The sequence below is a fragment of the Poecilia reticulata genome, linkage group LG3 (genome assembly GCF_000633615.1).
Source record: "Poecilia reticulata strain Guanapo linkage group LG3, Guppy_female_1.0+MT, whole genome shotgun sequence".
Taxonomy (NCBI): Eukaryota; Metazoa; Chordata; class Actinopteri; order Cyprinodontiformes; family Poeciliidae; genus Poecilia; species Poecilia reticulata.
In genome coordinates this window covers 30,681,907-30,708,455 of record NC_024333.1, presented here as the reverse complement: position 1 = coordinate 30,708,455, position 26,549 = coordinate 30,681,907, and the positions used below count along the sequence as shown (strand labels likewise).

Below are 26,549 nucleotides of genomic sequence, written 5' to 3'. Positions count from 1 at the left end.
GTGTGTGTGTGTGTGTGTGTGTGTGTGTGTAGGGGTGTGCGTGTGCGCGTGCGTGGGGGTGTGCGTGTGTGTGCGTGCGTGTGCGTGCGTGTGTGTATGTTATTCCTTGTGCCTTTAAGCGATGTCCTTTGTGACGATATTTACAGACATTTTTTAAAACAGTCTTCAGTTTTTGTTGTTAATTTTTATGGTAATGCAGTTCCAGTATTATAAGATTAATATTAAATAGTCACATTCCCAAGTATGTTAAAAAAATATACAAGCTTTCTTTGGGTGTTTTAATTGTTTTCGCGGCTTTTGTTGTGGGTTCAGTCTTTTACAATTTGTTTTAGTTCAGACTTCCCTTTGCCATGTAGTGTGACACAGAAACCATGACAGAAGCAGAGGAGGATCAAAATGGAAGAAATCTGTGCTCTGTGTTTGTTTCGGTGTGTTTACTGCAGTGATTTTATTGAAACTCCAGGATTGGAAACACTTAGGAACATGTAGTAACAGACTGTTCATGTGAGATGTAAAGAATGTGGCTCTTTATCCCAACATAAAGTCACAATGACCATAATGTGGCTCCGTAACTGACATTTCTTTTTTTTTTTTTTTTTGTACTGGGTTTAAAGAATCCGGTTTGCAGTGAGTAATACCTGCTGTAGCTTTCTGGTTAAAATGCTTTAGTGGCATCAATTAAATAAAATGTATTCCATGAGCGCCATCAAGTTTATTTCTGAGTAGCTAAGAAAAGAAATCATGATAAAATTATGCTTTAATAAATGGGTTACCAAGACAACAAAGAGTTGAAGACTAGCCACGGCTTTGTGCTTTTCAAGGTTTCATCCGAGCTTTTTCACCTTTAAATTTGGCTTAGTTGTAAAACAGTGACCAGAATGATCAAGCATAAGTCAAGTATTTGAAACAAAAAAGAATATTGAAATGTGAAGTGAAAATAAACAGTATTAAATGATCTCCTGCAGATGCTTCAGTTTTATATTTTTTCCCCTCATCACAACCCGACATCTGCCTGTGGTGTTTTTATGTCTGTTCYTGCATGGGTATATGCGATGCTGTCAAATGCAATAACGTCACCGTGTTATGCACTTTGATCAGCCTTACCCTCCTGAGTTGTCTTGGATTTTCAGCCCAAATCTGTGTCCATTTTTTTTTCTTTTTAAATGGCATCAGGCTCTGCTTCTTTTTCAGCGAAGCTGGGGGTGTTTGTGTGCACCATGTGGGATATTATTAGAGCTGAAACATTAGACAGATCTGAACTGATATATTAATTAAAGCTTTTTTATACTTTGCTGCAAACACTTTGACCAGAGCCATTTGCTTTGGGGAAAAAAAAAAAACATTGCAAAAAATGCATTTATATTTCTATCCTTCCACAGGACAATAGATTTGATCAAATATTGTTAAAACTGGTATCTTACAACACTCTCGGGTTTGCACATAACCATTCTGATTTTATCTAATATCTTATGAGCATTGTTGCTGAACAAAAAAACATGAGTCATCATGGTTTAGTAAATGTGTTTACCTCAATGTGCTAAATACGAGTGAAATTTGTTTTTTCATTTATGCATTTATAAAAAATGAAAACAATGTGGCAGTTAACTGCCATTGGGTGTTACGAGTTTGATTTAACCAGAAAAGCTGTATACTCCAAATAATCACCTGCACAAAAAACATATTTCTCTTGTCTGAAGTCAATTGAGGTAACGTTCTTTTCAATGAACCCAAACATTTATCCATTTATATTGTATAATAAGACGATGTGTCTAATGGCAAATCTGATTTTATGATAATCTTTTTCTTTATTTTAATCTGTAATTAGCATCTTTACTCTGTGGTGAACTGTGCAAGTTTTGAAACAAGAAAAAAAGGGAGGATGAATGATGCAACAGAAAGAGTGAGGCACTTAACAGCATAATGACAGACTTAACTTTGGGCTTAGGATCATTGAAATCCATCCTGACACTTGTCATCTGTGTGACAGAAAGCTGTGGGCAGCACATACATTTGAGGCTTTTTTAATATTCTCTTCCTGTAGGCGCTCTTGCATCCCAGCTGAGTTCAAAAGTGGAAAACTCGCATGCAAATACAAATGCATGACTTATATTGAGATGCTTGTCCGAAGCAGATCCAGGGGGTCAGTGGAGAAGAGAAGAATGTCACAAAATTTTTCTCTTCTAAATGTCTTATTTGTTCCAAAAACCTGTCTGTGTGTGTCTGTGAGAATGCGTGTGTGCGTGTGTGTGTGTGTGTGTGTGCGTGTGTGTGTGTTTCCACTTATTGTTTTGTCTTTCACAATTAAAACAAAATTGCACTGCAATTACCCTGATGGCAATTAACTGTAAGAAGGGAAGCAATTAAATAAATTTCTCACAGATTGCCACTACATCACTGCACAGCTGAATAATATTGAAGACTCATCTTGATATAATATGTCATTGCAATTCAGAGATCTTATAGAAATGTTTGCATTAAGACAATATACTTGATATCGAAACTAAAATAAATACAAATATCTTACAGTGCCTTGTAAAAGTAATATTACACCTTAAAATTTTTACTTTTCACAATTTTACAGCCTAAAGACATAAATAGATTTTAACGTGAGGTGGACTGATAATTATTCACGGTTTTTTACTATCAAAAAAGACCATGTGGGAAATGAATTTAAACTCTTTCCCTCCAAGTTAAACATTTGTAAAACCTCCTGTTTGCCGTGTTTGTAGCTGAAAGTTTTTTGGAGTTTGTATCTACAAACTTTAGAAATCTAGACACTGACATGTTTGTCTTTTCGCCTGCAACCTCATTCAGATTAAATTTAGAGCATTTAACAAGAAATTTGAAGTCTTGCAACAGATTATCAATTGGATCTAAGTATGGGCTTCAAATAAGTTATCCAATGCGTGTGTGTGCTTTGATATAAGACATTCATTTGTTTTTCTTACTGTTTATGGTCATCATCCTCTAAGACTCAGGTGTCAGTGAGAACTGTTCTTTGTTTTGTACGACTTTGCTTGTTTATAAGGCTCTGCTCACACATCAGTGGCTATTGTTGTTTTTATTTGATTTAAAATGATTTAATTGGTGCGTAAATAAAATAGAAATAGGTGGAAAAAATTTTATATTTTATGGTGCAGAAGAGCATTTTGTTTCTGCCAATGCAACTCAGGCCTATTTTTTTAATTATACTTCTACATTACAAATACCGTATTTTCCGCACTATAAGGCGCACCTAAAAACCTTCAATTTCCTCAAAAGCCGACAGTGCGCCTTATAATCCTGCGCGCCTTATATATGGACCAATATTGAGCCACAACAGGTCTAGCAACCACGGTAAGCAGCCGCCGACTTCATTTTCGCCCGTAGAAGAAGCGCGCGGTGCATGCTGGGATAGTTGTCAGAACGCTGGTTTGTTAATAAAGTTTGACTGACCTATCTACCTACCGACCGAATCAGGTCGTCTGCAGGTCATGTAACACCATGTTCTCCACGAACATGCTGTGCGCGAACGGAGAAGGGTGACCATCGTCCTGCCACGCATCGGCCCAGTCGCGGAAGGCTCTCTTCGCCGACCGGAGTCGGACTGTTTTGTTGACATTCTTTATGTCAACAAAGTGGCTTTAGATATTCATCTGGGGTGCTTCGACTAGGGTTACCAAGAGACCAACCTCTATCCATTTAAAGCYGGGGGGGCGGCGGAAGAGAGACAGAGACTGCGGCGGCAGCGTGTCGGTTGGTCTGTGTTACCCAGAATGCAGTTGGGCACAATATCGCAACACCAATACCGTGAGTGAAACAATGACTGGGGCAGGATGCTATATAAAGTACTCAGGGACCACTTCTTTATTATTACACATCCACATTTGTAGAGTACAGAACAAATCGCGTCCCATATCGGTTCATTACGGGACGGGTGGCAACCCAAACTGAAGCGTCTATTCTATGCGCCTTATAATGCGGTGCGCCTTACATATGAAAAAAGTTTTAAAATAGGCCACTCATTGAAGGTGCGTTTTATAATCCGGTGCGCCTTATAGTGCGGAAAATACGGTAGTCGTAAAATGCTACTAATGCACACAACACTTGTAGTAAAGAACATACTTTTTCCATTTTTTTTTTACATAATGGCTTGAATGATGAAACACTGCTTTGCTGCTTTATCTCTGACCCGTCTGCGGTCTTCTACAGATTCTGTTTTCTCACTAATGTTCTCTAAACCACCTCTGAGACCTCCATTGAACCGTTTACATATATAACAGCTTATAATCAAATGAAATGATCAACGGTTGCTGGGGTATCTTGTCCTGGTCCAATCTGGTGATTTCAGAAGACAGATGGTTTCACTGGATTTTTCTTTAGGGAAATCAAACTGTAGTGAATAACTGAATACAAACTTGTTGGATTTTTATTTGCAACTTATAAAATGAAACTAGGAAATAAAACAGATTCTGCTTCACAGTTTTCTCTAAATTCTTAGTCTTTCACATAAAATCTTTTTGTGGTTGTAAAATGGCAAAATGCAATGACGTTTATGGGCTATTTATATTTGCCATCCTTGTTGCGCTACCTGTTTAAAAGATAGAAATATGCTTTTTTTTTTGCTATCTGACTTGGTTTCTGGAGTTTTCAGGACTGAAAAATCCTATATTTGTTTCAGAAATCAACAGAGGAGGTTGCGGTGATCCCGGAGTGCCTGCGTTTGGTCGCCGTAGCGGCGATCGCTTTCAGCACGGTGACGTCTTGACCTTCTTTTGCCAGTCGGCTTTTGAGCTGGTGGGAGAAAAAACCATCACGTGCCAACACAATAACCAGTGGTCTGGAAACAAACCCAGTTGTGTGTGTAAGTAAACACATTTTTATAAGGCCTGTACCTGTTTGTACCTTTATGTTTACTTGTCTCTGTGAACTTGCTTGCATTGACAAAAATGTATCTTTTTTTTTTCCACTTCTCTTTTTGTAGTTTCTTGCTTCTTCAACTTCACGGCTCCATCAGGGACCGTCTTGTCCCCAAACTACCCAGAGGAATATGGTAACAACCTGAACTGTGTGTGGTTGATTATCTCTGAGCCGGGCAGTCGAATACATCTCTTCTTCTCTGACTTTGACCTGGAGCCACAATTTGATTGGCTGGTAGTTAAAGATGAAGGTAATTATCTCCTAATAACGATATGCCATTTTTCTCATTTAATTGCTACAGTTTCATAATCAGTTTAAAGATTTTAAATTTAGGCCTGCAGTTAAGTTTTGATGAGTTACAGCAGAAACATAAATGGCCATGTAAAAAAAAACTTCAAAAAAAATTTAAAACATATTTAAGTGATCACCTTTTTCATCTTGTATTTCCAAGCAGGCAATGTAAACTGCAGACTGGGTTTACGTTAAAAAAATGACTGGTCAATAACCCGAACTGAAAGATAATTGCTATTTTCTGTTTTATTTCATCACATTGATCATTTTTTCACCTCATGTAAAACACAGAGCAATTATATTGTTGTTCCACATTTCAGAGTTATTGATTTGGCAGGTTCGAGTTAAGCCCCTGCTTGACTGGCAGGATGAAGTTGTGTTTAATTGACTGACTGTAAATCTCTGCATCTTTAGGGATTTTTTTTTTCTTTCTTTCTTTGCTCCCTTCTTTCCTTGCGTGTTTCTTTGTTTCTTTCTTTCCTTCTGACTTTCTCTCAGCTTGTTGTCACTGGTTATGTATGACTGATCTCTGTGTCACAGACAGATTTTGGACAAAACATGTCAATAATTTGAATGATATGAAATCGTATCAATACTGATTGCATTTTTTACATTTTYTTAAATAGATAATACTTACATTTCAAGTTTATTAGTTACATTTCTAATTAGGCCTTTTTTAAGTTTTAAAACATGAGCATATCTGTAAATATAAATAGTTCAAACAAGACATTAAAAGCCTTTAGTAGTCCAGTATTAGTTTGACTTGACTTTGGTCATTGACCTGAGGCAACATTTGATGGATAAGTCCCATTAAATAGTTCCTGATTAGTTTGCTTTTTGTGGGGTTTGAGTATTGATTTACATTTAAATGGCGCACTAAAGGAGGACAGATGGGATATTGTATTTTAAACAAACAAAATAGGGGGGGATTGGGACTACTGTTAGAGCGAGGGGTGGGGACGTAATTATGTTATAAAACAGGAAATTTACGAGAAATTACTAAAACGAGAACACGGTGGGAAAGAGGGGTAAAATATGGTAGGTTCCCAGCCAAAACGGGAGACTTGATAGGTATGTAATGCATCTGTAGGTACTCACCCAGGAAGAAACTACAGACTACAGGAATGGGAGAAGACAGTTTAGGTTTTTTACATTTATTTATTGTTAAGTTGCCTATATGTGTTGTTTTATGAGCATGCAACTACAACTTAACATTGTAGGTGCAACTTAACAGAAGTGTAGTAGTAACCTGTTTGAGTGTTGCCCATGGCAGCTTAGCCCAGGGATATGCCAGAAGTGTTTTAGATGTGTTTACTTTACGCTCCTAATTTAACCTAACCACAGAGACTAATTCAATATTCTAGACTAATTTTTGATTTTTGCATCTCCGTTCAGCAGTCATTACTTAAAGAATCCTATTATATGTAGTCAAATGTTTTTGTTTTTTTGTTTCCTTTTCCAGAGGCAGGCACGAGGTCATTTAAGGTCAATTGTAATTCTGTTCAAGTGTTACTGATGAGGAGCAAAAGGTTTTCTACTGTAATTAGTCTTTAGCAGGGTGGTCCAAAATCAGTCCTGAAGGGCTGGCGTCCTGCATGTTTGAGTTCTCGCCCTTGTGGTCGTTAGGACTTTCTCAGCATGTCAGTGTTCTGCAGTGTTCTGCTAACAAGCCATTGTTTGATCCAGGTGTGCAGAACCAGGGAGAGAACTAAAACATGCAGGATGCTGGTCCTTAAAGACCGACTTCGGTCACCCCGTAAAGATAACTGTTTTTTTCTTTTTTTGTTTTGTTTTTTTTTTTGTTCTAAATGAAAATGAAAAGATAAAACAGATAAACATATGTTGTAAAGAAAATAAATAGCTCTTATTATTGTAAGTGGAAACAAAAATTTGCACCATTAACTTTTGAGTTCACATAAAAGCAAAGCCTACCAACAAACAATTAGCAACCAGTAGCATTAAAGTGCAGGATTTATGTGCAACATAGTCATTTACATAAAACTTTAAAGAAACATTTAAAATTGAATTAAATTTAAATACAACATCAATAAGTGTTTCTCACAGGAGAAGGCGACCGTTGGCCGTCTGACTCCATTCCATGGATTATCCTGATGTGGTGAATGGATGAATGATTGGATTTGTGAAGGACTTGTATCATATTGTCCCTATGCATCTCAGGCTTCACACTTAGGTTAGTCTGTGCATTTTAATCATATATACTCATAGAGATTAGTTAAAAAGTACCTAAACCACTTGGATGCATAAGTCCTAAAGTTGTTTATCTTATATCATTATTTTTATATTTGAAAAAAATTGTATCACTTATGACGGTGGCAATTCATAAAGTCATCACCAGCCAGCTTCCATCTGTTCTTCAGTCTTTTAGGCATATTTGTGGATATAATATCTATTTGTACATCGGGTACACTACCTCTCTGGTCTAATACAGACCTTCTGGGCTCTGTTCTGATCCTTCCCTTGTTGTTTCATTGTGTTCCCCAATAAACCCGTTGATTATGTTTGGATCACAGTTTGAATAAATGGTCAGATGCTCAAGACACAAATGTGTCATAAAGAATGAAGCCCTAGATGCGTGTCTAGGGCTGTGCGGGCCAGTTGGGAGTTTTAGGGCCATTCATCTGATGCACTGTGAATTTGTCCATAGAGGCTAATCTTTAAGTCACTACAACCATGTAACTCCACATGGAGTGTGGGTTCTTTGAACCATTTCCACTGTGGTGACAGAATTGTCCAGGACAGATTCAGCTGTAATAAGATGAACCAGCAAAATGATGCAATAACCGGATAAAACTTTCATTCATATCTGTTCATGCTCTCAATGCAACATTTGGAGTTAATAGTATCAATCCAAAAACATTTGAAATCAAGAACAAGCTGGTTAAGGGATTTGCAAAGCATCTGCTTGAGCATAAAACATAATCTTTCTGTCATGAGCATTAATCAAATAAGATTTTAAAACCAACACTGTAAACATCCATTAGCTATGATTTTGTTACTATCTTTCAAACTCAAATGTACAGTTGGGAACATGTTGATGTTTTGATCATCAGTTTGTAAAATTAAGCATAACAGATTAAACATAAGCTCAGCGGCCACTTTAACAAGCACACCTGTTCAGTTACTGGTCAACACAAAAAGGGATTTCGGCGAATAGTATGTCAGCATCGCCATATATTTGGACATTAACACTTCAAACTTGTGAAGACCATTGCAGTCCAGTAGCATCCACACCACCAGTTCTTTATTCACCATTGGGCTCTGGTCGAACTCAAGATTTACCTCAAGGTAACCTGCAGCTGAGAAGTCAGCAAATCTTACCCAAAAGCCTGGGATTTTATCACGACTCTGCTTTCTGTGGGTTGGAACTGTCTAATTGCCTCAGAGTGTAAACTGAGTTGATGATGGAAACTGACATAGATATCGGTGAAGGACAAACTCTTTTCCTAGTTTTCTTCTGCTCTTCTTTTCCCTGTCTAGAATCACATTGTTTTTGACATGTTGGATTCCTTTTTATGTCTGAGTTGTTTTTGAGTTCTTGTGCGAGCACCGTCAGAATGAATTTCGTTCCACTGAAACTTGTCAAAATCTCACTGGATCTCAATAATTATTTTTCCTATTCAGTCTTAATGCAAAATTTTGTCCATCTGATGTAGCTCAGATGGACATAATTTTGAAATGACTCAAACTAATTAATTTCACTGATCGCTGCTTTGGCTTGTGTGCACTTGTGTGCTGTAATTGCAAGATACATAATCAGATGAGCTTGTTTAACAACTTCAGCATACCTGAGGGACAAATAGCACAGTCTTGGCAATCTACAGCTACTGGTCAGTATGGACTATTGGCCCATATATCAAGTGTTCACTGCACATCGATTATCAAAATTTTTCTTTGTTGATAGGAAGAAATAATTTCACATTTCCATGTTTAATTCACTGAATTACTGAAGTATGTTGATTGCAGTTGGATTGTGTGGTTAACAAATCTCTGCTTTCAGAAGATCTGTTCCGCAGGGTAAAATGTTGGATCCAATACTCAGTCTTGTACTTCGAATATTCTCTCAGGTCCTTTGAGTAAACAAATAGTTCCCTTTGGAATATTCGCTTCAAGTATTGTCAGCTTGTGAAGATGTCACTGCGATTATGTCTGGAGGTTTTGATGTCGAGATGGCGCACAACCACAAGGCCTCTGGAGTCGCATAGTTCAAGCAGTCTATGTGAGCATCCAAATCAGACATGTTGTTTTAATCTAATATAGCAACTTTGTCTGGTTTATGTTAACATTTGGAAAGAGTTAGCATTTCATATCACTCACTCTTCATTTTACGATATTTCTATGGTATTAGCATCAAAGATGTGAGGTTCTGCGTACTTTATGACATTTCACAGGGTAGAAAGAACTGTAAATGTTGTTCCCTGGTCATCCTACCAGCCTCTTTTTCTATGCTTTACATTGAAACAATTACTTGCTCTAGGTATGGACTTTGTTGAAGTTTTAAATTTTACCCAGGAGGTAATGTTTAGGTGTGACATATGCAATGCACCAGTTATGTAATACACCAGTTTGACGCTATGAAGCTTACTGGAATTTGTGTGCACTATAAACAGCCATTCTCCACTGAGAAAAGTGCCAAGCGAAACAAGATGGTTGTTAATGTTAAATTAATATTTGGTAACGTGGCCAACAGGGACTGAATGGTTTTGTTTACCACTGCTGTTTCTAAACTACAATCATGGCAGACCACAATTCTAAAACAGCACAGAAAAGCGGCGTTCTTCTGCTTTGATCTCTCTGATTCGCCTGGTTGAAATTCAGCCAGAGGAATTGAGTTCAATGAGAGAAATCCCTGATAGAGCTCTGAAGAGAAATGAAAATCAACCGGAATTGCATGGGAAAGCAGTGGCCTGCTACTCTACATGTGGAAACTTTAATATAATGGACAGCATCACATCAAAGCTAGACTTCTTTTTTTCTTTTTTCTTTTTTTTAAATTTATTATTATTAAATCCTTTTTTCCCACTTTGTTCTGCTTGCTTGAGTCTAATGTGTTTATTTATATCTCCAGGAGCATTTTGTCTAAATGTGCATCTCTGTAAATCTTTTTTTTTTTTTAGGTTTGTCTGAGGCAACAACATTTGGGACTTTCTCAGGAAAAGACGTTCCATCGCAAATTGCATCAAATGGACATATTATGAGACTGGAATTCCAGTCTGACCATTCCAATACTGGGAAAGGCTTCAATATCAGCTACACAAGTACGTAATGCATACCTGCTTAACATTATCTAGCAGTCTGTTTAATGATGTGTGCTCTACAAGCAGTTCAGGGAAATTACATCACAATGTTACCTGACATAGTTGCCATGAAGAGTTCCACAATAAAAGCAATAATTACCACTGTTACTGCCTGGTAAGTTTATGTTGGCTGTTTCAGGACACTTTAACAGCAATTTACTTTGAATACATACATTAAAATGACAAGACATGTGAACTGGATAATCAAGTTAATTTTATTTGACATTTTTTCATAAAAATGTTTTTGTTTTGTTTTTTAGACAAAAGGCATTTAAAACTAATTATTAGGCAATTTCTGGTAACCATGCGAGCTTTCTTAGCATGAGTAGAAATTGCTTTTTCCATTCTAGTTTGTTCTTTTGTCTCTTACCATGACCTTCAATTAGTTTGTCATGTATATGCTCTGGTAAATTCTTGCAGCGTATGTATGTCAGCTAACTTGACCTTGTATTTGTGACGGATAAGTCAAATTGAGTCCTTGAATGGGTTTGCAAAGACCATTTAGCAAAACAAATTTCAGATGCCCTACTGTAATAATGTCATCTATAGTTGTAGCAGGTAAACCCAAGTACATATAAAAAGTATTGAATAAACCTTTATAAAAGATTAGGGGTACATGAGTAGAATTTAGTTTTTCATTATTTATGTTAAGCTGTAAGTACTTAACATTAAGTCTAAATCCTTAAATGAAGATTCTAGGATCCAGTAAAACTCCAATGAATCAAGCCAGAACGATGCATCAGTGACTAACTGCTGACGTAATCCATCAGTTTGATTAGCAGTATGATTATTTCTGCTTCAAATCCATCGTCATCGCCTTACTAAAGCCTGCTTCATTCAGCCCGACTTTAAAACTGACTACTGCAGCCTGTGTGTTTACCTGCAATAGGCTGAGCAAGTCCTGCATGACTGATTTTGATTCATTTTCTGTGATTACCATGCGGCTTTGCACCATTTCACACAGTGCCTCCATAAATGACCTTGTCTCCAGCTCTTCCTTTAGGGATGACATTTGACAAGTGAAACAATGATTGCTCCTTTTGTTTTAGCATATTTATTTAAAAAAACAAAAACAAAAAAAAACCACCCTCACATGTAACCTTAATGCATGTGTTATTTATTTTTGTGTCGTCGAACACCACTGCATCTGTAGACATGGAACACGTTTCCATTCCTGTGCTTTTCCATTATGGAATTTTAGACTTTTTAATGAAATACCTGTAGAAATAATTAACTCAAGCTGTTTTTTCTCCAGTTTTAGTAATTTGGGCTATTATCGTTTTAATGCATGTATTAGTTCTAACAGAAGTTGCTTTGGGTGTTTCTGTAAGTGCTTGAATTAATAATGTTTTTTAAAAATCAAATACTACGATGACACACACTGCTTACGGCAGTTTTTAGAGCCAAATGCTCAGTCCCAGGCCCTGTGAATAAAAGCTCTTTTACATTTACGCCTGTTCATGTTCAGTGCAAGGTATTCCTATGCGGTGTGTGAATGCCATGTTTAAATTAATACCATGAACGTCCTATTCAAAGTATAGTTTTGTTACAAAATAGATCCTGTTTTCATGAGCATTTCTTCATTAAAAACAAGCAAATAAATAGAGAATAATCAAGTAAAGTCAAAGAAATGGCTTCAGTGGGTAAAAAGTAGTGAATGTAGCTCCAGTGGCCCTAATGTCACAAATCCATACCAGACATCAGTAACGTCAGTAACGTTACTAGAAATGTGCTTGTGGATAAAGTAAAAATTTTTTATTATTCTATTCTCATATGCCTCAAGTTCCTTCGGTGTGAAACATGGAGATTCAACACAATCACTGTCAGTTTGATGCTATCTTCTATTGTCACTTTCAATAAGATGTGATCCTGTTAAGTGTTTCTCATTTCTCCTAAATCCTTTAAATTAATTTTGTGTTTTTATCCAGACTCATTTCACTATGGCCTTATCTTAAAGGGAGGGTATTATTTAAGTCAACTTTTTTTTTAGCTCTACGTCATGTTTTAATGTTATTGCCTCATTAAAAACATACCTGGAGTGTTGCTTTGATTCTTTTATGCGTGCTTGAGGATTCCTTTAATCTCCTACGCCTGCTGTTTGAGGTGCCTAAACGCTTGCTCTCACTTGCTTTCCTACGCAGATCACCCGTCCTCCATGACACTCCCTCACTCAGCTCTTTCAGACTAGTGGCAGCCACAATTAGCAAACACCTGGTGGAAGTGCGCATCTGCTGAGCTTATTATATGAACTACTTTTCACTGCAATGCTCCTAAGATCAGTGTTAAAGGCTTAATGGAGAAACATTGTTGTGATGATGTGCTGAAGGCAGAGGGTGGAAAGAGCAGGAGCCTCTTAAAAGGAGAGAGGCACAATTTCAAGGTTTTAATTGGCACATTTCTTTAAAGTCATGTTTGATATATATACAGCATTTTTATAGCAACTGAAGGTAACATGGTTACTTGATTGTGCTGTAAAATGGCACTCTGTGGCTAGACCTGTTGGGTACGAGCTGTGAGGTGCCACTCTTTTTCCCCCTTGACTTCTCACTGAAGTTAAATTGGGTCATTTGAATATTTTATACATATTTAGTTATAGAGCTTCCTTGTTCAAAGATGTATTCTATGATATTAGCAGTATGTCAAATATGTGCAGATTCTCAACATTTGCATGCTCACAGTTTCTTCTGTCTCTTCTTTCCTCTATTTTTTTTTTTCATTCTGCCTTCATTTCCTCTCCATCAGTAGCTAATCAACCTGAGACATGTCAAATCATTGGGTATGTGCTCTGCCTGGAATCGGGTTAATCTCCAGAATGTGGATAATTTAAGCCTAACATGACAGGATTGAATCCACATAAAGATAATTTCATTCCTATATTTTGTTCCAGTGGAGATGTCACATTCACTGGCAGTCATAGAGCAGTGGTTTCAAACCGATTTTAGGAGTGGAATCTATTTAAGAGACGTGATATATTTTTGATCTACTTTTATACAGTATATCCTGAATTTAAAACGCTTTAGGTGTCTATTGCATTTTCTCTACATCTATTTACACCCAATGTAATCTGTTAGAAGAAGTTAATTGAGTTGGATGTAAGCTGCTTTTTACATCAACTTTTCTTTTGCTGTGGCCCCCTCTTAGCATTTGGTCAGAATGAATGTCATGACCCGGGTGTTCCAGTCAATGGACAAAGGTATGGTGACAAGTTTCAGCTGGGCAGTTCGGTGGCTTTTCGCTGTGATCAAGGATTCATTAGGACACAGGTAAAAAAAAAAATCTTACTACTTCGGATTCCTTCCCTCCCCCCATTTTTCTTGAGTAAAAAGCAATTTTCCTGTCAGCTGCACATTTTTTCAAAAAGTAATTTTTTTCCCCCAGGGGTCGGATCAGGTCACTTGCATCATTCAGGATGGGAATGTCGTTTGGTCCGCCGCTGTTCCTCGATGTGAAGGTGAACATAAACAAACTTTCAATTTCTTCTCTGTATGTCTGAGTAAATGGTGATAATTATTTCACCAGACTAAAACACAGCAACATATCAAATAATTTAATTCCTACTGTGCAAGTAAAATGCCTTTCTTCACTTCAACAGGAGTGTGAATTAAATCTTTTTAATTGCTTTTGGCCTCTCCACACTTATTTAGGCTGCTTATTTATAAACGCTGCCTCCAGTTATGCGAGTACATATTCATATAAGCCTATATAAATCCAGGTAGGTGTTCATATCATTGCAAATAGGCCAACATGTTGGTGTAATGACAGAAGAACTCTGAATGTACTATTATTTGAAGAGTTTTTGAGAGTAATTTGCATCATTCCATGCACTGATGGTTATTTTTCTATTTGTCTCTTGCTTGTTAATTATATTGTCTAAATGACATTATTAAACTTTGCCTGTTAATAAATTAGATGGTGGAGACAAGCAAATTAAAGCGGTTCATCATCTCATTAAGTATGTAGTTTGGTGGGGGAGGAGCGTTCTGTTGGATGAGAAACAATATTTGCATACTATATATCTTTACTAATTTCCTCATGAATCTACAGTTTAAAAAAGTCACTGACTTGCTAAAAGTCCAGATTTAAAAGGGCAACTGGTAKGGATACAGTGTTTTAACGCAGCAGGAGTGGAACATGTTGGCAACATGTTGCTGTTTACAGCTAATATATCATATAAAAGTTAACAGATAATATTTAAAAGATTTTTCTTGTCCCTTTTTTCCCCAAAGTYGTGAATCTGAGTGATTTTAAAGCAGGTGACTTAACATTTCAATTTTAAAAATAATTAAATCACTGATCTAAAGCCCAAACCAAACATTACTCTTTTTGAATTCTAATAATTCATTAAAGAGGTGTTCTGATCTATAATCTAGTGTCAGTGCAAGTGTTGCCGCCTGCTGTTTTATGAGTTGCACAGATCTAAGGATACATTTTTTTGGCATAATTTGACACTTAAATATGCCTGAATTCTCCTATAAATTWGCATATTCTAATTATTTAAAGCGTTTTTCAAACAGGCGAAAGTTGGATTTGTTTACTTTGCCAGAAGATTGGCTCAGCATAATTTCAGATAYAAACATTTTTGTGCAAATTGAAGACGTTCAAAAAGGATTAGAATGCTAAAATAAATTGAGCAGATGATAAATCTTCAAACTTAATGAAATGCAATCTGGGTTCTTGTACAAGGCAAAAATGATTAATTATATTATTCAYCGTCGTCGTTGTGTGCATCTCTCTACGTGTATTTGTCTCCATCTCCCTCCAGCTCCCTGCGGAGGCCATCTCACAGCCCCTACCGGTGTTRTACTGTCTCCTGGTTGGCCATCCTTTTATAAAGATTCTCTAAACTGCCAGTGGGTCATTGAGGCACAGAAAGACCATGCTGTAAAAATACACTTTGACAAGTAAGTTATTTAATATTCTGTTTACAGAAACGCGGTTTACCACTTTTGCCTGCAGGTTTTAATGTGGCTTCTATGGTTGGCATGTTTTGGTTGCTTAGGTTGTATATAATTGAGTTGTTTAATCTTTACTGAGGTCTTTTTAAATTACAGTGTAAGATACAGATAAATAAAGTTTGTGAGTTACTGCAGCGCATGATTAATGTTTGTTATTTGCACACATTTTTCTTGGAAACAAGCCATGGAAAAATGTGCTCAAGCTTGAACCCGCTATGGCTGAAATTTGTCTTTTTGGGACGTGATGTAAAATTCAAGTCATCTTCATCACCTGCGAGGCATTTCATTTGCGAAGTAATGCACATGTCCGTGGCAAAGGCTAGTTCATTTTTCACTGAGGTGGTCAGATATTGTTATGATGGATGACTGGCTCTCAAGGCCTGATTATTTTTCAGCTAACATGCATTTGATTGCCTACATGAGAAATCAGTTTCTTCTTGATTAATGAGTTACTAACCAGAATAAGTAATGGTCCTAAATGAACTGATGTAGTTGTTTTGGTGTGCAGTATAAACGGTTTAATATTTGGGGGAGATGTGGGGGAGTCTATCATTTGGTGAGCTACAGTAAGGTAAGTTTATTGATATAGAACATTTTCAGCGACAAGGCAATTCAAAGTGCTTTACGTGAATAAGAAGGAAATACAAACAAAACAACAAACCAAAGGAAAGAACAAAAAGAGAAAAGAAACMAAACTAAAAAATAACTGAATGTTGGTTCTCCATGTTTGATTTTATGAAGTAGATGGTGCTAAATGTTGATCTAAAGTATATAAACTTAACCTTCCTRTTGTGGGTTGCTAAACAGAATAAGAATAGTAACAATAGATATGCAATTATGGGTGTTGGATTTGAATAAAAGAACATTGCACCATAAGGTTAAGTTTTTTTATTAGTTTTTTTTTTCACTACAGATGCTAATTAAAACTTAAAATAAAAAAATAAATAAAATCCAGAAAACCTGCTATGCTCAAGGCTACTTTTAAAGGTCATAAAAATACTTGATTGTCTGCTTACCATGACACATTTGACTGTGTCTCATTTGGCTATGTAAGTTATTATCAAAAATGTAGCTTAAGTTGACAAAAACAATAGCAAGAATGCTAATTGGCTCAGAAGCGTCACATGATGCATCAGCAGCTGATAAACCAGTGCTCAGCGTTGAGCCGCCCATACCAATTTAGCATCGGTTAGAACAGCAACAGGAGGCTATAATCTGATAAATTGTTAAGCAGTTGTGCTTTTAATCAAATGTTTAGGTAGTACATGAGTAAGCTATTAAATTTKAATTAGCTTACTGTGCTGCAAGTGAAGTTATTAGCATATTCTTGCTCAACTAACTCATCTTTTGACAGCACTGCAGTCCAATTTTCTGTTAAACAATTAATTAGATAGTCGCTATTCCCGTYATGTACGTTTATGGTTGTCTGATTTAGTGTGTGCGTACTTCTTGCTTATTTGTTAAGGTTCCAGACGGAGGTAAACTATGACACACTGGAGATCAGAGACGGCTCGTCAGCCTCCTCCCCTCTGATTGGTGAATACCACGGCACCCAAGCGCCTCATTTCCTGATTTCCACATCCAACTTCCTGTTCCTGTTGTTCACCACTGACAACAGCCGGTCCTCAGCTGGTTTCAGCATCAGATATGAAAGTGAGAGCGATGGAATAACTGATGGAGGTGTTTTGTTTTTTTTTGCAGACTCTCATCCACTCACCCTCTTGACTCTATCCTGTTTGTGCTCGTGCCATGTGCTTTTCAGGTGTGAGGATGGAGTCAGACTCATGCCTCGATCCCGGTATCCCAGTCAACGGCCGTCGCCATGGCAGTAGCTTTTCCATTGGCTCCCACGTCTCATTTACATGCAACCCTGGATACACACTCAGTGATCAGGAGCCAATTGTTTGTGAGCAGAGTCACCAGTGGAGTCATGCTCTTCCCAGCTGCGATGGTTAGAATCTTTCTTTTCTTTCATTTCGGCTCTGTTCGTTCAGCGCGGTGAAACTTTTCATTTCTTCAAATGTAACACTGTGGAAATGTGGTCATCCGGAAAATAGTGAAGTCAGGGATGCCACATCACCTTTGTAAAGAGAACCAAAGCAAATTACAAAATGTATACGCATTGGGACAGCAGGTCAGTGTGGTCGTCTTGTTTCTTTGTGTGGTTTTCATGAGATTAACTTGAGGTTTTTCAACTGATCTTAGCAGTTAGTGAACGTAAAGTCATAGTTGTGCTTGTGTGGATGGATCTTTAGCTGGTACTAAATGTAGAATGCTAACCCAATTTCTCTTTCAGTTGATATTGCTGAAGTGAAAATGTGCATCTAATCAACATGTTGAAAGAAAAGAAATGAGAGGAAGACCATCGAATGCAGTCCCAGTTAGACACATTTCCATATTATTTGTTACTTTCAGGTGGTTTCAATGGAGATTTTGTGACATTTTGCAATTAAAGAAAAGCTTGAAAGGCTTTTCATGAGAGCAACCTACATTCACAGCTCAGCTTCTCAACAAATGGATTTACTTTACAAAATTAGCATAATTTAAAAGGAATATGTAGAGGGTTTGCAATGGTATATTATTTACTGCCAAGATACATTGATACAACAAAGAAATAATCAACCAAACACAAATTTTCTTACTTGCAAAGTAAAATTTTTTTATGGTTTCATTCAGCTTTACCTAATGGCTGTAAAAACAAACATGCTCTTAGACACTTGCCTGTTATTCTTCCAGTTTTGTGACTGCACACCGTGTTTGACAACCCTAAAAAAGATGGGGACGTGCACGACCAGGATTTGTGTAGGATAATCCCTTGTATCTCACTTGTTCACTTCAGGGCTGGGGTGTAAAAAAGGATTAATGTCCTTAAAGCTGTTCTTAATGGTATGCAAGGAAATTGAAAACATCTATGGTTTATTTAAAATAAACTCCGGGGAAATTTCACAACGGTACTTTAGGTTGTTTAGAATACCTAAATATATGCAAATCTGTCTCTCTGTACTGATGCAAGTTCCCCACATTGAAATGTAAGACCACTATTCTTATATGTTTATGAAAATTACAATCAGAGCATCATATTTTGCATTTTCAAAGACCATAGTGTGTTTTGATGTGGGAAGGGGAACAGAGATCTGCTGTGCGCCTGTCTTTACCAAACAAACAGGTCAGGAATGCAGCAGAATTTATAGTTCATCCTCTTTTCCTCACTAAGATCCTATTGATCTTAGTGAATTGATGTTAGTAAATTGGATCTTCGTGAGTTTTTTCCACAGTTTGTTAAAAGCTCACTGAAGAATTTCAACGACTGTTTCTTTTCAGTTATTAAGTTATTGCAATTTGGTAGACTTTGTGTACTAATTTCACATTGGGTGACATTGCTGCTTTCTTCACTGCAGCATCACCCAATGACTTAGAACRTTTATTTTGACGGGTTTCTCCCAGTCAGAGGTGATTCTGCAATTTTACAGTCTGTTTCTGCCCAAAATGGGGTTTTTCTTTTTCCAGGGTAAGGAAGTGACATGATCCGATATCACTGGCTGCACAGCATTATAACTAGCACATACATTAATGCTGACCTTTACACTGTGGAGCCATTTTAGTCAGTTGAACAGACTTGTAGAGTGTATGCAAATGTAGGAAAAGGCAGTTCCTTGCTTAGCATATTCAAATCCACTTAGCTTTTTTCCTATTTGCTGACAAACRTTATAAAACTTTCTGCTTAAGAATGATCTAAAATGTATTCAACTATTTATTGCTCTACAAAATAAAATAAAACAAATTAAAAGTATCAAGAAAACTCTCCACCATCCTGTTCCAACTCAGTTGCTTGTGGTGATGTTTTATTTATAGTAATACGGAGCACGGAGTGACGGTTGCTGCAGCAACATCAGGGTCATATACGACTCTGACTCAGCTTCAAAATAGTCATCTTGTGTTGAGGTAAATATTTTGAGAACAGCATATTTACCCTGGAACGTCTTTGCTTGTTTTAATTACACAGTAATAACAGTTATTGTCCATCACATTGCAATGGTAAAAAAAAAAAATCCATTATAAAATAAAACAAAAATAATTATTACAAAAGTTCACATCTGAAATATTGTAAACATGTTCAAAAAATCATACCAAAACAGATCATATTAGGGTTGTTCACAGTTTTCTATCTCCTTTGGAAAATTAAATCAGAAGCGAGGAACTCAGAGGAAATAAGATGAGGCGCTGTTTTAAAGGGAATGAAATATCCCACTATGACAACCTCGTCTTCTTTGTTTTTTCACTGTTTGCAACTGACAGCTGGACTGTTGATGGTGCGATCAGTCCTTACTCCCTTAAAAAAGATTCCTGTAATAGCTTAAGTTCGATGTTCATTCTCAGTGAAATTACAAAAACTCAACAAGCACTGCAGAAACAGATGCTCGGTGGGCATTCACCATCTTCGCCCTCCAGTAATAACTGCTCATGTTATTAATGGAGATGAATCTGGCAAGTTCGATTTCATCTCCCAATCGCAAAGAATCCAATTTGAAAACTAAAGTCAGGATGTCTCTACTTTGGAGTGATTTTTACATCGAGCCTCTCTGCCTCACACTATCTTCTGTATTGTGAACATTTTGTTAAACGACCGCCGTGACATTTTCAGTTTGTTTCAACAAGCATTCCATGTCACCAGACGGATGTCGTATGACAGGATACGTCATTTCTGAATGACACTTTTATAAAACAGCACTGAGCCTTGACTCAAGTGTGATATGTCATATTTTGCCTGTGGGGAAGTGCACAATATTTTAAACATGTCACATTTCTATTTTTTTTTATTTAATTAATTATCTCTCTTCTAATAAAATAGAAAAAAACTGGAAGAAACATTTGCATTTGATCATGCAGTACTTCTTTTTTTTTTTTTAATGGCATTATGCAATGTGCCAGTGTAGCAAGCCAAAATTAGCCGTCCCCCCTAACTGGTCTTCTGGTTTTCTCAAATAACTTTTATTACCACACAAAAGAACCCGACTAGATACAGCTCAGTTTTCAAATTAATTCTATTAGGGCAAAGGAGTTCAAGTCAAAATTTCCCAATGAGAAGTAGTTTGTTGAAGTTATGTGACACATACTGTACACTTTCAGTGATTTTTCAGACAGCTAAGTTCCCCTGGAACATGGAACAATTGGATACATAAGCAGAAGTTGATCCCAATGACTAAATGATTCATCAGAGAGGTCACAAAAGAACCCAGGGCAACAACTAATGCCCCGGAGACCTTACCTGCCTCCAGGTCAGTATTCATGTTTCAGCAATAAGAAAGACAGTCAGACATGGAGGTAGCAGTGAGATGGCCTGGGGCTTCTCTGCTGCTTCATGACCTGGAAGTCTTGCCATCATTATCAAAATCAAGAAATCTGCTTATTCCTAGAAAGTCTTCAGTAGGCTTTTCACTTTGGGACTCAAAGTACAAGCACACTGGCGTAATGCAGCAAGATACAGACCTGAAGCACGTCAGCAAGTCCACCTTGGAATGGCTAAAAAAGAGTCAAGGTTTTGAAATGACCTCATTAAAGTCTGGACATAAATCCAATTGAGATGCTGCAGCATAACCTTAAAAGAGGTATTCATGCTTGAAAACCGTCTTATGTGGCCGAATTAAAACAATTCTGCAGAAAAGAGTGGACCTGCTCAGGGATGTAGAAATGCCAGTAATGACGAGCAAGAAGACGGCAGGAGATGGGAAAACAGTTGTGTTGAAGGGGCAGTCACTTTTTCACATAAGGTAAAGTTGTTTTGGAAAAATGATTTCCATTATTAAGCTAAATCATCATTTGAAAAAAACGTGTCTTGCACTTACTCAAGTTGTCTTTATATCTTAAACTGGAACTTTATGTCTTAAACTTAAAGGAGAGGCAATTACAATTTCAAAGTTCCTTTTCTACTCAGGAAAAAACGGCAGAAACACGGAGGGGATCTGTAGCAGCTCACACACTCATTAAAATCAGTAGTTTTGTGTGGGAGAAAAGTCATGGAGGCAAAGTAACCGCTTAATACCACCACTCTGAACTTTAGACACGTGGTCAGAAAAAAGAAGTACACTCCCCATAAGCATTTACCCACTCTGCACTTTCAGTGATCCCACAAAGTCCACTAAATCAAAACTGCTCATCTTGTTCCTGAAGGTCAGCTAAATTGCCAAATAGATAATATAGAACAGGGGCTGTTCTTTTTTTTTTTGCCAGGGAGAGCACTGAAAGAGTGCTGTGACATTTTAAAGGTTTGTAGTTGGTAGCAAGACAACAACTTGTTAAAAGTGACCAAAGTCATCTTTTTTTCCCCGTTTCAATTAAATAATATGTCAACACAGTCCCTGAGAGAGAGTTAATTAAACATAGCAGAACATTTGGCAAAAGGAATGACAGAATTACATAACAATATCTTTAAATACCTACCTCTCTTTTCTCTGAAAACAAGGTACATTTGTGACTTTTCTTCCAGAATGTGTTACTACTTTTTGAATTCTTGTTAGGCACAAATCATCTTTCACTCTTTTTATGCATTGTGGTAGAACTCTGAGCTTCTTTCTTTCTTTCTTTCTTTCATGATCCGTCTTCTGGTTCACCCACACAGATCATTCACACAGCTGAAGTACTATAAGGAGCTTCACATACCTACACAGGAGAAAAATGCACACTTCAGCCGTTTTCTACAATAATCATTTAGTCAGATAGTGTCCCAGTTTTTTTTTTCTCTTTTTTTATTCTGAGATCTGATGAGAGAGTATAAAAAAAAAACAAACTTACAGCGATTACCAAACTACACAAGCCGACTGATCAGAAAGAAAGAGAGCAGGCCTCACCTGACACCGGCACTCAGGTCCTTTTGAAATAAGATATGCAATAAATTTTAGGGCGAGATGCAGAGAAAGAGAAAACCAGTGAAAGGGGTGAACACAAATATCCTCTTATCTCTAAAAGTGTAGTTGAAAACTTGGAGCGCTGCTTTGGAAACTTTATGTTTCGTTCTTAGCTAGAAGACATACAAGTGCATCTCATAAGTAAATGAAATATTTTAGCAAATTATTTCAAAATGTGAAACTGCAATTTTATATAATTTCATTAAACACAGCGATATCTTTCAAGCTTTTCATTCTATACTATTCTATTTCACACTATTTTTTATGGGTTACAGATAATGAAGATCTAAAATCAATTAAAGTTTTCTGGAAACTTTGAAGACTAGAAAAAAAAAAAGATGTGTGACGCCCTTATGGTGCTTTACACAATCATGGAAAAGAGTGTTGACTTGACAGTTGCCCAGTGGACACTTTCAAAGTCAGATGTCTGTTGCTTACTGTGCCCTTCCCATCTCTCTGCTATTCACATAACAGAGAGGTGAATAGAAGGAAAAAGTTATACCAGGCAACAGGTATAGCTACAGCCTTAAAACAGACTTTGAAGCAAAGGCTATTCAAGATTTTCGCAGAAACTCAGAAGGCATGGCCTGCAAATTGAGTCATTGCTTTAAAACTTACCACAAAATGACATCTAGCTCACAGGCTGCAGCTGTCAGATTTCTTAGTTTAAGCCACTTCTTAAGCTGAGGTAACATCCAGCTGGGCTAAGGAGAAAAAGAACAGGATGGTTGCTCGGTGCTCTGACGTTCTCTTTTCAGATTAAAGTAATTTTTCATTTCATTTGGGAGACAAGGTCCCAGAGTCAAGAGAAGGAGCGAAGAGCCACAGACTCTTGGTTATCTTAAATGCTGTTTTTAGCTTTCTAAGGATATTGATTTAATTTTTTGCAGGGACTTGACACAAATGCCTGATTTAATCACATGGTAACACGGTTTGATTGTCAAACAAATACATCAGATCTCATCCCTGTAGATAATTTTATAATATTGACAAGAGGAATATGAGAGACACCGGATCCAACAATACAATTGAGCTGAAGGCCACTACTAAAACCAAACAGGTTTCCTTAACCCCTCCTCAGCACGTTCCTCCATGACATGTCACATTTATTCAGTTGCTTATGGAGGAACAACCCAGTCAGAGTTTTCAACACTGTACTAACTAGAGCACACTTTTAAAAGAAACTCAATTTTATATTTTCATTAATTATAATCCAAATAAACTGCAATAATATTATCATGGTATAAGTTTCATTTAGAAAAATAACATAAATTTGAGATATTAACCTCTCTGTTTTATTTAAGCTGCAAATTCATAGCTTGAAAAGTACAGACTTAAAAGGGAATTTTGTCAATTAGAACAATGGGGAGCACTTCCTTCATTTTCACAGCTTGTCTTTCTGTGTTGTTTGCACTTGGAAATATTTCCAAGCGTATGAAATATTTTGTCCATAGTAGCCACGTATCAGCCACCCGACCAGCACTGGAAAGCAACATGTGAAAAGGAGATGATATATCATCTATATAGCAAGTAAAAAGTCTAATTTATGGCATTTTTCTGGCCATTTTAGTAAAAGAAATAAAGTTAAAGTGGTTTGGAAACCTTGACCTTTTAAAACCTCTGCATACCTTCACACTGCTAACTGACCTATAGCTGTAAAATCTTCTATAATCTAAAATTTAGGTGTCTGCCTGTGTCTGTGTCTTTCTTTCCAGCTAAAATAAAACAAGCTTTCGCCATTCATAACAGAAACAGTTTAATTAACTCAAATTTAACCAGATCAAACTAAGAAGCACTGATTGGAAAGTAGTAAACAAAAAACAAAAGCAAACATGTATTGATTCAGCAGTCTCTAAAGCCTCTTAATCCCCTTTTTATATTACTATTGTATGTTTTTCTTTCTGTTCGATATGAGTACTGCGTGAGTTTTGTTTCATTTATAAATCAGTTTCAGTCCCTGATGGGGGTAAATTTTCTTTGCAGGACATGTTGGCCTCCAGTCAAATTATAAAGAGTACCTGTGGGAAGGTTTGGCTCTGCGATGAGATTCCAGAACTTCACTGATCTTCAAAAACGGGGCACAGTACACTCACTTCACTAATGACCAGAGGAGTCTATAAAGAACAGCTGAAATTATTGCACAGCCTTGAGCTCGGCAGACCTGTTGATGTAGAAAAATTGCCGAAAGCAAAGCAGTGTAATTCTTGACGCTGTAGCCTGTAGCCTATTTTATTGAAGCTAATTACCTGTTAAGGTATTAAAAGTTGGATCTAATTTGATAAATAATGGTGTCCCATCACTTAAGTGTCATAAGACTTCTCTCTTCAATTTTGTCAGATTAAAAGGTTTTGGTAAAATGAATCATTATGAGGGTCTGTTAATATTATTATTTTCTGTACTAATGTAACTAGGCAGTGAAATATTTTTCAACCAATATGGTATTTTGAAAACACTTTTATTAGATTGCCTCTTGTTTAGATGCTTTGTCTTCTCAGAAGTGTTGTACAACACGTGGGCACCCTTAGTGCAGCCACTTTCTTCCAAGTCAGACATAAAATTGATGTCCTATCCTAGTAATGGAACGCGATGAAGATACTGTTGGCAGTAGGATTGCTCCGTACAAAATTTAATTAATAGGTCTCTGTGGTTGATATAAATACCCTCCCATTAAATTCTGCACTATAAATGCACTTGCAGTAGCGCTAGGCAAAAATAAATATGTTATATACCTTATATTTCCTGATAAGCACTAAAATATATATATAATAGTTGAGAATTTACAATAAAATATGCTCTCCAGCAAAATCAAAGTGGAACTAAAGATTGGCCTTGGTGTGTGCATCGTAAAACAAACAATCTCACTCTGTTACAACTGAGCTTGGTATTTGTCTCATTCTTGCTGCTGTGTAATGCAGCAATTACACAGAGCTTGGATGTAGCTCTGTGTAATTGCTGCATCTATCACACTTTTTGTGCACTTACAAAAAAGATATAGTTCCCCCATAAAACAAACAAGCTGTTAAGATCAGTTACAGTGATTCATTGTATTTTATTCACTGACCTTTTTTTGTTTAGACAATTTAAGCCTTTCAGTGTAACCCAAACTGCGTACAGAACTGAAATCCTGAAAGGGACTTTTCTCCCCATCTATACAATGTTAGGTTATATACTGAGGTAACCTGCATCATTTTTATGAAAAAATGTATATATTTTAAGACTTCACTCAGGATTTCAGCATTTTCTTTTGTAGTTTGACACACTGGTCAGGTACACCTGCTATCTGAAACTGTTGATCTACTGGGAGTTTCCAACAGCCATCTCACGGGTTCACAAGGAAACCATCTGAAAAAGATTGAAACCATCTAATGAGCAGCAGATGTGTAGATGAAAATGGCTTGCTAATGTCAGAGGATAATGGGTAGACTTGTTCCAGATGAAAGAACAGCAACAGTTGCTTAATTAACCACTCGTTACAACCAAGTTACTTGTAATGCCATCTTTGATGTGTGTTACAGCAACCGTTTGCTAACCCCAGCAGCTCCACTGTTGAAGGACATGCAGTCTGACCTGGACCTCACTGATTGTCAGTTTTTATTGTGCAGGCGTAGAGGTAGACATGGATAACTGATGATATTGCAGACATGATTAAATCTAATTACAAGGAAACTGTCCACCCAACAAAGAGTGGCGCTCACCACATTATTCACTGTTAACATCAACAACACTTAACAAAATGAAAGAAAGATGAACACTAAACACTTCAAATGGATCATTAATTAAAATCATTGACAAGATAAAATATTCAAAAGCTAACTCAAAAAGAAAAAAAAAAGAATCACCTAATTGGCTACTAAAAAAGCTGAGATTTTTGTAATGTCCCCAAAAACTTGACCAGTGATGCGGAACTATATATACTTTGGCCTTTACATGGTGGCAGGCAATTCATATTTGCTGTACATAAGGTGGATTTATGGTCCTACACACGTCTGTAAAGCTCTTTCTGTTTGTCCAACATAAACCAAACCTCAAGGACATTTTCAAAAATATATACCACACAAGTTCTGCAGTTTATAAAGGATTTTTTTTGGCGGTATTTCTGACCTGTGTGTTAAAGTGTAAAAAACCGAATGCCTCAAAAGTTGGATATTGTGCTTAGTGACCACAGCCAAATATATATATTATATACA

General features: G+C 36.9%; 1 protein-coding gene across 1 annotated transcript in view; it reads left to right on the top strand.

The window, feature by feature from the left end:
* Positions 1–26,549, top strand: part of LOC103462895 (CUB and sushi domain-containing protein 1) — a 221,121-nt gene that overhangs the window by 52,484 nt on the left and 142,088 nt on the right. Inside the window, exons 10-16 of the mRNA XM_017303877.1 lie at positions 4,661–4,843; positions 4,964–5,149; positions 13,647–13,768; positions 13,884–13,956; positions 15,268–15,406; positions 16,926–17,113; positions 17,223–17,411. Of these exons, the coding sequence (XP_017159366.1) occupies positions 4,661–4,843; positions 4,964–5,149; positions 13,647–13,768; positions 13,884–13,956; positions 15,268–15,406; positions 16,926–17,113; positions 17,223–17,411 (1,080 nt within the window). The remainder of the gene's footprint in view (positions 1–4,660; positions 4,844–4,963; positions 5,150–13,646; positions 13,769–13,883; positions 13,957–15,267; positions 15,407–16,925; positions 17,114–17,222; positions 17,412–26,549) is intronic.